Genomic DNA, 13,339 nt, shown 5'->3' with positions numbered 1-13,339 from the left:
TAAATAAAGATTTTAAAAAAAAATTTTTAATTTAAAAAAAAAGAAGCTTCTCTGTTCTCTTAAGGAAATTAAAATACACATAGAATCTGTGAGATGAAGGATCAAAGATGAATTGATAAAACAACAGAACAAGATAAAAAGGAAGCTGAGGAAAGTAAGAAAAAAAGGACACGTAATAATCCCGCAGAACTTGAAATCACATTGGGAACAGCAAGAAACAGAGCAGACACTATGGCAAATAGAGCTACATACGACAGGAAAAGGACAAAGAAGGAATTAGCAGATGGTAGACAGGAGGACAGATTAACAAAGACTGGGTACAAATCCACCAGGACATAGTCTTAATAACTAAAAAGAATCTTGAAGTAATTGAGGCCTAAATGGCATTTCAAAAAAAAAAAACAAAAAAAAAAACCTGAAAGCTAAGATAAAGCCCATAGAACGAATAGATTTCAAGAAAGAAGAAAGAAAACAAAATTACATATATGCTAGGTGAAAAGGGATTTGAGTTATAAAATGAGAAAAATTATTTTGACCACAGACTTTGATAACAGCAGGTATCAGAGGGAAATGGATATTGTCAATATAAAGAATATTGGGAGATGGGGGGCAGATTTTGGCCAAAGTAAGCATTTGAGTTATGTGTAAGTAATTAGGTAATCAGGTTAACAATCAGGTTAAGGAACAAAAAACAGTTTTTATTATCTTGAAAGAAAAGTTGTATAATATAAAAATAATGTAATTAGTGAAACAATTACATAAAATGATAATCAACTAGGAAAAGCTCCAGGAATTTCCAAACAAAACCAGAGTGTTACGTGTCAGGTCATATAACATAACGACACTCAATATATTTAAAGTTGACAACTGAAGAAATAGGCTTGGTGTGCCCCTAGATGGTTCAGTCGATTGAGCATCCCGACTCTTGATTTTGGGTTAGGTCATAATCCCAGGTTTGTGGGTTGGGCTCCGCGTTGGGTTCCGTGCTGGCAGTGTGCAGCCCACTTGGGAATTTCTTCCTCTCCCTCTGCACCTCCCCTGCTTGCATGCACACACACCTCGCTCTCTTAAAAAGAAAAAAGAAAGAAATTTTTAAAAAATAGGCCTAAGTACAGATTTTAAGTTACATTTAGTGAAAATAAATTAGATTTCAGTATTTTCCAGATAACCATTACAGAGTCGTTGTAGACCATGTAATCAGTAAAAATAGAAACAAAAAGAAGCCAATTTTTAAAATGTTACATTTCGTATAAAATGGAACTTAAATAAAAGAAAAAGATTTCTAGGACCACCATGTCCAACAGTATGAATAGATTCTTCACCTTTCCATTCTGCTTACCTGGGCAGTATTTGAAAATTCTCTGAAGGCTCCTACAATGTATCAAAAAGCTTATAGTCGGGGCACCTGGGTGGCTCAGTCGGTTAGGCGGCTGACTTCGGCTCAGGTCATGACCTCACAGTTTGTGAGTTCGAGCCCCGCGTCGGGCTCTGTGCTGACAGCTCAGGGCCTGGAGCCTGCTTCGAATTCTATGTCTCCCTCTCTCTCTATCCCTCCCCGCTCACACTATGTTTCTCTCTCTCTCAAAAATAAACATTAAAAAAACAAAAACCAAAAACCAAAACAAAACAAAAAGCTTATAGTCTTTCTTTAAGAAATACATTTAAAGCAGGGGCACCTGGGTGGCTTAGTTGGTTAAGCATCCGACTCTTGGTTTTGGCTCAGGTCATGATCTTAGAGTTCGTAAGTTCAAGCCCCACCTTGGGCTCTGTGCTGCAGCTTGGAGCCTGCTGGATTCTCTCTCTCCCTCTGTCTATGCCCCTTTCCCCGCTTGCTCACTCTCTAAAAATAAATAAACTTAAATTAAAAAAAAAAAATGTCTGAAGCAAAGAAATTCAAATTTGTTATATGGATTATCTTTAAGAAGTTACTCTAAGTCAGTTACTCTTTAAAAAGCAATTGAGTGATTATAATATTCTTCTAGACACAGGTGCTACGGTAGTAATAAAATAGTACTGATGGGATTTACATCTTGGCAGAGAAAGCATAAATGATTATGGAGTTGGTCATGTGATAAGTGTTGTGCAGGAGTACAGAGTTCCGTGAGGATGTTATACAGGGAACCTTACCTAATTTGGGGGTTTGCAGTGGGGAGGAACTGAGGGTTAAGTTGAGACCTACAGGTAGGAGGAAGTGTTTAGGGTAATTGAAACACCCTTCAGTAAATAGCCATTTTAATTTAAATGAAATGGAATCCCTGCTTGATTCCTTACTACAAAAAATTTCCTTGCGAATCAACAGTTTTAATGGAAACAGTTTAAGCCTAAATAAGTCATGGATGAATTTTTATAATCTTTAGGTTTAGGGATCTTGCAAAGCTTGATATGAAATCCAGAACTCACAACAAGATTGTATGGTCAGTATGCCTACATAAAAATTAAAAGTGGCAATTAAACACCATTAAACAAGTTGAGGGCAAGTTAGAAACTGGAGGAACAAAGCAATGCATGAGACAAAGGGTTGTTCTTCCTGTTGATACACTGAACTCATAAATTAATGGTAAGATCTTCATAGAAAAATAAAATATGTTCAGCCTCACTGATAAAGAAATGTAAGTTAAGTCTAGATATTTCTGTCCCTATCAGATGGGCCAAGGTTTTAAAGTAGAATTACTTATGTGGAACATCTAACTGTCCCCTAGTATAAGGCTGGTTAGGTAAATTATAGCTACAGTGGAATATTATGCAACAATGAAAAACAATGTTCATTGACAAAGATGTCTTAACATATTGTTTACTGAAGGTTATAAATCTGGAGTAGATTTTATTTATATGAAATTACAGACACGTCTGTGTATGCAGAGATTGCTGTTCAGAATGATCACCAAAGTGTTAGGAGTTAGTCGTTTCATGTAGTCAAGTTTGGATGGCAGAAGTTTGTCTCTTAATGTGAGCATGAATATTTTTTCTGACAATGTGTTTAATTGGTTTACCTGTTCATATTTAGTGTTAGCTTCATATGCTTTCTGCTTTTGAGATAAAACTTGATATCTTAGGTTTTCTCAGAAATAATTAGTAGGAAAGCATTTTATTTTCTGCTCTATATATTTTGATCAGCTAAATCATCATTAACAACTTTAACTTTATATGCGTTCCCCTTTTATAAGTATGGACATTTTGATTAATAATTTGATCATTTTATTGAAACATACTGTAGTCAAAGTATTTATAAAAAGATATTTATTAGTCTAAGGAGAGTGATTTGTTCTCATTTGAGTGATTTCCTGGATTTACTTTCCATAGCAAGTGCTTTGACACAAGCTTGAACAAGACCTGCATTTAAAAAAATGGAAATCTCTTTTGAGTATCACTTATTTTTTAACTTGAGAGACTCCTGTTTGTATGTAAAGAACACTGTAGTTATTGACACCTAGGCTTTATAAGCTAAAAAGTAATTGACCAGATTTTTCATTAGTTATATTGATTTACAGATTGCAGTTTTTTTGTATCTATTGCTTGTCCCTTTAGAATATTAAGATATTTTGGGAGGGGGCGCCTGGGTGGCTCAGTCGGTTAAGCGTCCGACTTCAGCTCAGGTCACGATCTCACAGTCCGTGAGTTCGAGCCCCGCGTCGGGCTCTGGGCCGATGGCTCAGAGCCTGGAGCCTGCTTCCGATTCTGTGTCTCCCTCTCTCTCTGCCCCTCCCCCGTTCATGCTCTGTCTCTCTCTGTCTCAAAAATAAATAAACGTTAAAAAAAAAAATTTATATAAAAAAAAAAGATATTTTGGGAGGCCAGCAACCATGTCTCATCTGGATTAATGGGAAATACTGTGCTAAGTATTTGCCACTGTCTTCTGTTAAGAAATCCGCAGTTCACTTGAAGCTCTATAAATCATACTTGGCATCCTGTGTTCTTGATATTAGATGGTGAGCTACTTAGGTATATTTAGAAACCTGTTGAAACCTGTATGAAAGGCTATTATATAGATTATTTGATATAGAAACATTTTAAGGTATAGTTTTTTGTTTCTTCCTTCCACCCCTTTGCTAGTTAGTTAAAAATTACTTTAAGAGAATAATTAGAAAGCAAATATATTTTGTAGAATGAGACACATGTAAATGATCTGTGGGGTAAGATATGCTTTGCAGATAGTTTACTTGCTAATATATTTAAGTTGGTGTAACTAAAATTATTAATAAAACTACTTGTATAAAATACAACCTAGCCTTTTAAAAATACCACTACTCTTTATAAGGTACCGTCAGAGATAGTAACAACTTTCATTCTTAAGTTTTACTTGTAGTACTATTAAAATAGTAATAGCCTAACCTTCCAGGATAATAACAAAGACCAAAACAGCAACAAAAGCTCAAACTGCTTTCATATATATATATATATATATATATATATATATATATATATATGTATATATATATGTATATATATATATGTATATATATATACATATATATATGTATATGAATTTTTTTTTTTTTTTTTTTTTGCTACAGTTTGTAGCCATATACCTCATTTCCTCTGAGCAAAAAAAGGTTATGATTTGGGTTTATTTTAATTCAGTTCATTTCTGTTCCCTATAGAAAATCAGGTTTTTGGAGAGCTCTAACAGTGTGCTATTGCTGGGCTCTCATCCTTTCTGTTTAAATAATGCAGGTACTTTGATGGAAACCTGGAGAAGCTCTTTGCTGAGTGTCATGTAATTAATCCAAGTAAAAAGTCTCGAACACGCCAGATGAATACAAGGTCATCAGCACAGGATATGCCTTGTCAGATCTGCTACTTGAACTACCCTAACTCGGTGAGTATCTGGTAGTTTAAGGCCAGCACTGACTCTTAGTTTCAGAGGGTAAATCAACTTTCATTATTTAAACAAAGGGAGATCTGGGAGTTTGGGATTGTATTGTAGTAAAACAGTAACCTATCAGAATATTAAGGATAAAAGAAAGGAAGAGGAAGAATAGAGCTTGTTCTTTCCCCTTCCTCCCCTGTTTGCTTTTTAAGCAGCAACTTGTCCAGGTTGTCATTACATACCTAAATCTATTCCGAGTTCATTTTACTATCATGGGAGAATTGTTCAATAGGTGGGCAGTGAATAGAATAATTTTTCATTGAAAATAAAACAGATTTAAAACTGACATTTAAAAATAAATATCCAAAACACTTATAAAATATCTTTAATAGCATTTTACTGTGGAGCTTTCAGGATTTTTCATAACCAAAGATTTTCACTTATGCAGATCCATTCTAATGGAGATTCTTAAATATAGCAAGTGGTAACAGAGTTGGAGCAGACACTAGGACCAATTAATTGATGTTTCTCTTCAGTAAAAGTATCCCTCTTAAAACCTATTGAATTTAGGTGGTTTACTTTGGCATGTCTAGTAAAGAATTTCAGGTTTAAACATAATCTTTGTATGAAGTCCTTACTTTATTAGTAACCATAGAAAAATAATATTTGTGGCATAAATGTAGTTAGTCTCTTGGAATTCACCTCTAAGATGTTTTAAGATATCTAAGAAATAATTTAATTCTATAAAAATAACTACCTTATTCATATTCTTTGCTTTAATAGTTAAGCAACTCTTCCTAATAATTACTATATACAAAGTCCTTGTCAACAGTTTACATATTTTAACATGTTGAAGGTTTTTCATTGTTTTTCTCTGAGGTTTCTATGTATCTCTGTAGAGGCCCACTTGAAGGGAACTAATGTGTGCACATGTACAAGTGCTTAGAAAAGAGGTTTTAAAAGAAAGTAATTAAGTACTCTTAGAGAAATAGAACACGGGATGGAAATAATTTCGTAGGTAAGGTGTTGAGTTGAATTTCCAAGTTCTCAAGTTAGATCATAGCTCTAATGCTAACTATTTGACTTTACATAGTAAATTATTAAATCTCACTGGGTTGGAGTTCTTTTTATCTTTCCAATGAGTTGGATAAGATGTTTTTTCAAGTCTCTACTATTCTCAGGATTGTATAATTTCCTTCTTTAAATCACAATCTTAATTTGAGCATTTAAAAAAACAAACAACATTAATATTAAAAATACATTAAATTCATGTTTTGACCATTTTATTATTGGTCTCTAACAGATTCTCTTTACCAGTTGACATTTGTATGGTTCATAAAAGTTTCTGTGAAATAATACTGAAACCCAAGGAATTTGTCCCAGATCATTCAGGGTTTCCTTATTTCCTGGCATTTCTCTTCCTGCTCTGTTATAACCAGATCTTCTGTAGTTTAAATCTTAAATGTAATTTGAGTACTGAAACTAGCTGCTTACAAATATCCCCTATAACTTTCTCAGTGCCCTTGGTATTGTCTAACTGTCTTAACAAATTAGAATAAAAACCATGACTGGAGATCTGCATAGTAAATTTTGCTTGCACTTGTAACTAGAAAGCCTGCTATTTACTTACTCATTTTTTTCAACACACGAGGCACTATTCTAAGTGTTAGAAACACAATGGAGAATCAAGGCATAATGCCTGCCTCATGTAGTTTATAGGTTAGCTAGATAGAAAAGTAAAATGACATATTCAGAAAGAATGGTAAGCACTTTAGTAGGGCATGATACTGTGGGAACATGTTGGAGAGAGACACCTAACCCAGTTTTAGATAAGGGAGAATTGCCCACTGAAATTGACCTCTGAAATAACCTCTGGAAGTGTGATAGTTAGGTGAGCCATCAAAATGTGGCAATACAGAAGCCAAAGGAAGAGAATGTACTTGTAAGAAACATTGCTAAAATCTTCAGAGAAAAGAATTGAAGAGTGACTTTGGAATTAACAACATGAAGTTTACTGATGATACTGGAAAAGTTAAATTTAAGTATTGTGGTAAGATGGAAAACCATACTGCATGACCTGAAGAGTCATTGATTTGAAGGTGGGAAAGGAAGTAGAGGCAATAAATGTGAACAAATTGCTCTTTAAAGGAAGTCTGGCTACGGAAGTGATAGGACAAAAAAGCAAACCGCAACATGGTTTGGAAAGTAAGTTAAAGATTGTTATGGAAACTGTGCCAAGCATTATGAAAAATACAGTGTAATAAAACTAGGACTTTTTTTTCATAATATTTAGACTAATATAGAAAGATAATTTTAACCTTTTCAGTTTTGCAAGTAAATGTCACCTGAGACTCCATTAAAGCTTTAATTGGATGATTTTTTTTTTTTTTTTACCTCTGTTGTACAACTCCCATGTTTCAATTTCCACTGCTGTCTTCAAACACTGATACTTGCCTTTTATTTAGTATATTTCTTCAATACCTTTATCCTTCCAGAAAGCAACTTTAGCTTTATAGTGCCATATGCAAACAAATTTTTTAAACAAATGCTTTGGTAGCATAGGTTATAGCACTTGGGAGTAACTATCGTGGGTGATCTCTCCTTTAAAAACGGTTTCCAGAGACTCACAGGCACTTTAAAGTTCATAAATTCCCCCATCCCTCAACCCCTTGTGTTGTGGCCAATGCAGGGGTTTGTTAGCCCTGGCAACATTCACTTTATAATAATGTTGCTTTGAATTAGAGCGTAAGATCTATCTTTATTAACTCTCCCACTCTACTAGGAGGTATACTTTGAGCTATGATATCTCATTTTTATGAAGTAAATAATTTGTATATTCTAAGAATCAGATATGTTTAAGGTAACTTTGAAGATTATAAGGATAGTCCACTCTCTCATCCCTTACCCCCTCACTCTGAATCTTTGTGCTGGGAACACTGAAAACATCTGATCTGAGTCCAACCCTGTATTCCTTTTTAACTGATTCCATTTTATAGATGAGGGAACTGATGCCCTGATTATTCAGTTTTTGTAAACATAATGGCTTTAACTTTAGAGAGTATTTGTCCAACTTCTGATGGAGGAAAGATAATTCTTAATGTACTTACTGCTGTTTGACATTAGTTGCCAAGTATGTAAAATGGCAGGGATAAATGAACCCTTTAAGAGTGTTTAATCATTCAGTTCTTTTTTAAGGGACCATTAATTTGTTTTACATAATATTTCATGTGTATTTAGTGTATTCTGAGTCATTTAGTGTATTCTGAGTATATTATTTATGATATACAGAGGGATAAGTTTGATAAGATCCCTTGAGTCAGGGAAAGGTTGAGGGACCCAAGTAGATAATAAGCACGAGATAGTAAAGGAATAGAGATACGTGAAAGTAGGAGGAGGGAAAGGGAAATGCAACAGAATGATGATACTCAGATATATCCATAATGATGACACTGCTCTTGAGCACAATAAATGCGTTTATACCACAGGTTAGTTTTTGTTTTATCTTTAGACGTGTGTGTGATTTATTTTCTAATTTATCTTGTTTAGCATCTAATTAAAATGTTTAGTATCTAATAAAAAAAATATATTGAAAAGAAGCCTTTAAAGAATAAAAAGCTTTCTTTATATCTTATAATGATCCCTGGTCCAGAAGTTTCAAAGGTAGAGATGTTACTTGCAGTGATCACTTAGTAACCATTGTGACCTTTAGTCTCTCATTCTCAAGGATTCTTATTTGAAAAAAGAAAACATATGTGGATGCATATGTGTTTTTAAGTTACAAATATAACATTTTAGAATTGTTGATCTTTTACTCTGCTATATTTGTCCTTTATAGAATGCTCCTTCTCATTGTAGCCTTGAAAATCATATGCTCTCCATTAGTGATCAGGCAACAAATTAGTGCCAGATCTCCTTTAGCAATGGGGAGTAATGAGAATAGATTCTTTTGTTTGTTTCCAGATTTTTTTTTTTTTTAATGTATGAGGATACTGATTTCCAAAATATTTACCTTCACTTCCTCTGTGAATGAGTCAGAATAATTGTCAGTCAGAATAGCACTGTATTTTAAACTGGGTAAATATTTTCTTTTAGGACACTGATAGATTTTTTTTCCCCCATGTCTGCTTCTGGCCATTCTTTATATAGTTGATATGCCGTAGTGTAGAATTTTGCATCCTGACTATTGGTATCTTATGTCATAAGCAACATCAGAAATTTCATGAGCACTTTTCAAATAACAGCTAATTAGAAAATGGAATGGAATTCAAAATATTATGTGAGCCACAAAAAGAATAAAAGAGCTAGAAGTAAACTTGGCAAGAGATGTGAAAGCTCTATTATGAAGAAAACTTGAAATACTAACGGAGATAAAAAGATGACTTGAGTGTTTGGAAAAATAGAATAATAGTAAAATATTGAGGAAAAAAAAAAACAACTAGATTGATGGGGACAGGGAGGAACTAGTCCTACCTAAGAATAGTCAGTGCAGTGGAACAAGATAGAGTCAAATATGTGTGAGGAGAATTTGGTGTATTATAAAAAGGGGGCATTTCAAATCAGGTGGGTTCAGAAAATGGCATTGGAACAACTTGGTTGGTATCTGGAGTAGAATCTTAAATTTCTTCCTAACTCCTTATATTAAAGTTAATTGATTTAGAAGCCAGAAATTGTAAAAGTAATACACTTTGCTACATATCAATAAGTAGAGAGCTTCTGCATGACAACAAAATGGGAACATTCAGATTTGAAACTGAAAAATATTTGCCACACCTATAAATGGTCAATTTTCTAAGTAGGTGAAAATCCCCCACTAAATCATTAAAGGGGGGGGGGGATCCCAATGGAAAAATGGGAAAAATAGGTGGAGAGAGTGCACAGAAAAAGAAATGTAGAGCCTTAAATCTTTTTTCAAATGCTTAAACTTCACTCATAATAAAATAAAATCAAAATTGATGAAGGTAATTCATTTTCACCTGTCAGATTTGCAGAGATCAGGGAATTTGATACTATGTTGACATGGGTATTGTAAAACCAGGTTCTCTTGAACAGTATAAATTGCTACAACCTCTTTGAATGAAGTGTGGTAATAATCTATTAAAGTGTAAATGTGTACCTTTTATAATGTCACTTGTAAAAATTTGTCCCAAGGTGAATTTGCATGATCACAATGATGTGTGTATGTGTGTGTGTGTATGTATGTATGTATATATATATAGCCAATGCAGTAGCATGGCGGCAAAAAAAAAAGAAGGTCTAAATGTCCTTTAATTGTGGACTGTTTAAATAAATTATGGTACCTTCATACAGAATGTAGAAAGAGGTGGACCCACGTGTACTAATGTAGAACCACATAAGAAACCTATTAAATAATAATAAACCAAGATGCAGAAAAGAGTGTGTGCTACTCTTTGTGTGTGTGTGTATACCTGTGTACATTAGAACATCTCTGAAAGAATATGTAAAATAATGGTAATAGTCATTACTTTTAGGTAGAGAAGTAGAGGAAAAGTATAAGAATAAAGGAGACTTATTTTCAACATAAATTCATACTGTTAAATAATTGTTTTTGACCATGAGCCTATATTACCTATTCACTTAAAAATAATTTCAAGTAAATATTATAACATTCTTAGTTGAAACTTAACATAAACTTAGTTGAAACTTAGTAAATATTATAACATATTCTTAGTGACCATTTGTCTTTTTACAATACTGTCCTCAAGACACTTACTAAAGTACTTGCTTAATATTCCATTATAGAAAATAATATACTTCTTATAACCATCCCTCAAATTAATAGTATTTCAACTCATGTAAGTAATACAAGATTAGACCAAAATGTTACTATTATTCTTAGCTATCTGAATAATCTTTCTGGTTTCCATAAGATTTTGATTATCTTGGTAAGCAACATTCCATGCAACTCTATGAAGTCCTATATTTGTGTGAAATTTTTGGTAACAGTTTTGAGATAATAACTCACATACGATACAGTTCACTTAAAGTGATTTTTAGGGGTGCCTGGGTGGCTCAGGTCATGATTTTGCAGTAGACGACTTCAAGCCCCGCGTCGGGCTGTGTGCTGACAGCCCAGAGCCTGGAGCCTGCTTTGGATTCTGTGTCTCCCTCTCTCTCTGTCCCTCCCCACTCATGCTCTGTCTCTCTCTGTCTCAAAAATAAATAAACAGTAAAGAAAAAAAATTTTTAAGTGCTTTTTAGTATAGTTGCAGAGTTGTTGCAGTCACTATCACAGTAAACTTTAGAATATTTTCGTCGCCCTGAAAAGAAATCTCATATGCTTTTAACAGTCACTTCCCTCCCTGCCGCCTGCCACCCAACCCTTGGCAACCACTAATCTACTCTGTCTGTGAATTTGCCTATTCTGGACCTTTTGTATACATGCGAATCAAACAGTATGTGGTCTTTTGTGGCTAGCCTCTTTTTATTTAGCATAATGTTTTCAGTCTCATGTGCATTACACCATATATCAGTACTTCAGTCCTTTTTATGCTTGGATAATATTCTTTCAAATGGATATTCCACATTTTGTTTATCCATTCGGCAATTGATGGACATTAGAGTTGTGTCCACTTGGGGGTACTGTGGAAAATCCTGCTCTGAATATTTGTATACAAGTTTTTGTGTGGAGCTATGTTTTCAGTTCTTCTGGCTATATACCTAGGGGTGGAATTGCTGGGCCATGAGTAACTCTGTGTTTAATTATTTGAGAAACTGCCACAATGTTTTCCAAAGTTCCTGCACCATTTTACATTCTCACCAGCAGTGTATGGAGATTCTGATTTCTCCACATCCTTGCCAACACTTGTTATTATCTGTCTTCTTGAATACAGCTGTTTTAGTGGGTGTTAAGTAGTGTCTCATTGTGGTTTTGATTTACAGTTTTCTGATGGCTGTGGATTTTGAGCATGTCTTCATATGCTTATTGGTACATGATATCTTCTTATATTTAGTACAATCTTGTCTGCCTTTCCTAAAAATTACAATTATCGACTATAGATGCATTTCTCATTAATTATTTTGTGTTAAATGTATTTGCATGTCTAGATTTTACCACCAAGTTTATTTTAGGAGTCCATCTAGTCTTGTCAAATGGAACGTTTTAGCCAGTATGAGAAATGTGACCTAATAGAGCCTTATTGAGTCACTATGTATAGTGATTTTTCTGGCAATATCTTTTAAAAGTGCATGTATTATTTTTGTTGCAGTATTTCACTGGCCTTGAATGTGGACATAAGTTTTGTATGCAGTGCTGGAGCGAATATTTAACTACCAAAATAATGGAGGAAGGCATGGGACAGGTAAAGATGTCAATTTGATTTTCATTTTTTGTTGAATTTTCTACAGTGTTTAGACTCTTGCACAAATATGAACAGGTGAAGCATTCTGGATTATGAATTGCATGAGGAACTACTTTTTATATTGAGATAAAAGATAATTGAGGCTTTTTTTTTCCTACTTCTAATGTGGCAATCCATTTAAAGGTACAGTCCAGGTATGTTTTCTCCGCGGCATTAATATGTATATATGTCAGGCTGAACTTGTTGAGCAATTTTGTCAGGTCTCTTGCTTGTGCCTTTCAATTTTATGTTGAAAAACCAATTATTCAGGTCAGCAGTTCTAGTTACATTATGGTGATAAATACACACATACATTTCCTTTAATGGAAAGGGAACAATTAAGATCCTATAAATGTTAAGGTATTCTCAACCTAGTGCCTGGCGATGGTAAGCATTCAGTAAATATTTGTTGAATGAAGACATAGTTTAAATTTCAATCTTTTTCAGACTATTTCGTGCCCTGCTCATGGTTGTGATATCTTAGTGGATGACAACACAGTTATGTAAGTATTTCTGATAGATATTGCATGTTGAATATTGGTTAGTTGGTTAAACCAAATTATTTTTTTGCTCAAACCTCAAAGGAGGTGAAATTTTTAGTCTGAAGAGACTTTCTAATCCACATTCCTTCGTAGTAGAAAAGCTCATTTCTAACTTGGGTAAATGCCCAGACACTATTCTTGTAAATATATGGCAAAATACTGGGCAATATGTGGTAGCTGCATTTCAGTAAACCTTGGAGTTGGAAAATAGGATATGTCCGTTGAGGTCCTCTGCCAAGATGGAGGTAACAGGGAAGGGGATTTGTTGTGATATAGTATTTGTGCAGGTTAAAGAGGAACAGGAGTGGACACACTTTAATGTTGGTATGACACTTATTAAAAGAGAAAAAGAAGGAAGAAGGATTTGGTAGGAAGAGACTCAGACTGTGGGGCAGGTGTGAGAGTCTGTAGCAGCCCTGTGGGGAATTCTACCACATAGATTGCCCATACACGAACACTTCAGGAAGCAGAAATGGCTGAGCCCCGGTCCCCTTCCAGGCTCTGTCATTCACTGGGAGCTACCCAGGGAGAATGTGGCCTCATTTGGAACACTGCTCCCAAAGGCGTTGCATTTGGAGGTTGTTGGCTAACTCTTCTTGTGAAAGGTTCTCTTTTTGAAGGGAGAAATAAAC

General features: G+C 34.4%; 1 protein-coding gene across 1 annotated transcript in view; it reads left to right on the top strand.

Moving 5' to 3' along the window:
- The window catches only part of ARIH1 (ariadne RBR E3 ubiquitin protein ligase 1), a 119,705-nt gene that overhangs the window by 70,366 nt on the left and 36,000 nt on the right, over positions 1 to 13,339 (top strand). The window contains exons 3-5 of the mRNA XM_042988445.1: positions 4,672 to 4,816; positions 12,034 to 12,126; positions 12,613 to 12,668. Coding sequence (XP_042844379.1) covers positions 4,672 to 4,816; positions 12,034 to 12,126; positions 12,613 to 12,668 — 294 coding nt within the window. The remainder of the gene's footprint in view (positions 1 to 4,671; positions 4,817 to 12,033; positions 12,127 to 12,612; positions 12,669 to 13,339) is intronic.

This window comes from Panthera tigris, chromosome B3, assembly GCF_018350195.1.
Source record: "Panthera tigris isolate Pti1 chromosome B3, P.tigris_Pti1_mat1.1, whole genome shotgun sequence".
NCBI lineage: Eukaryota > Metazoa > Chordata > Mammalia > Carnivora > Felidae > Panthera > Panthera tigris.
Note: the sequence above shows the minus strand (reverse complement) of the source record. Positions and strands in the feature narration are given on the sequence as shown.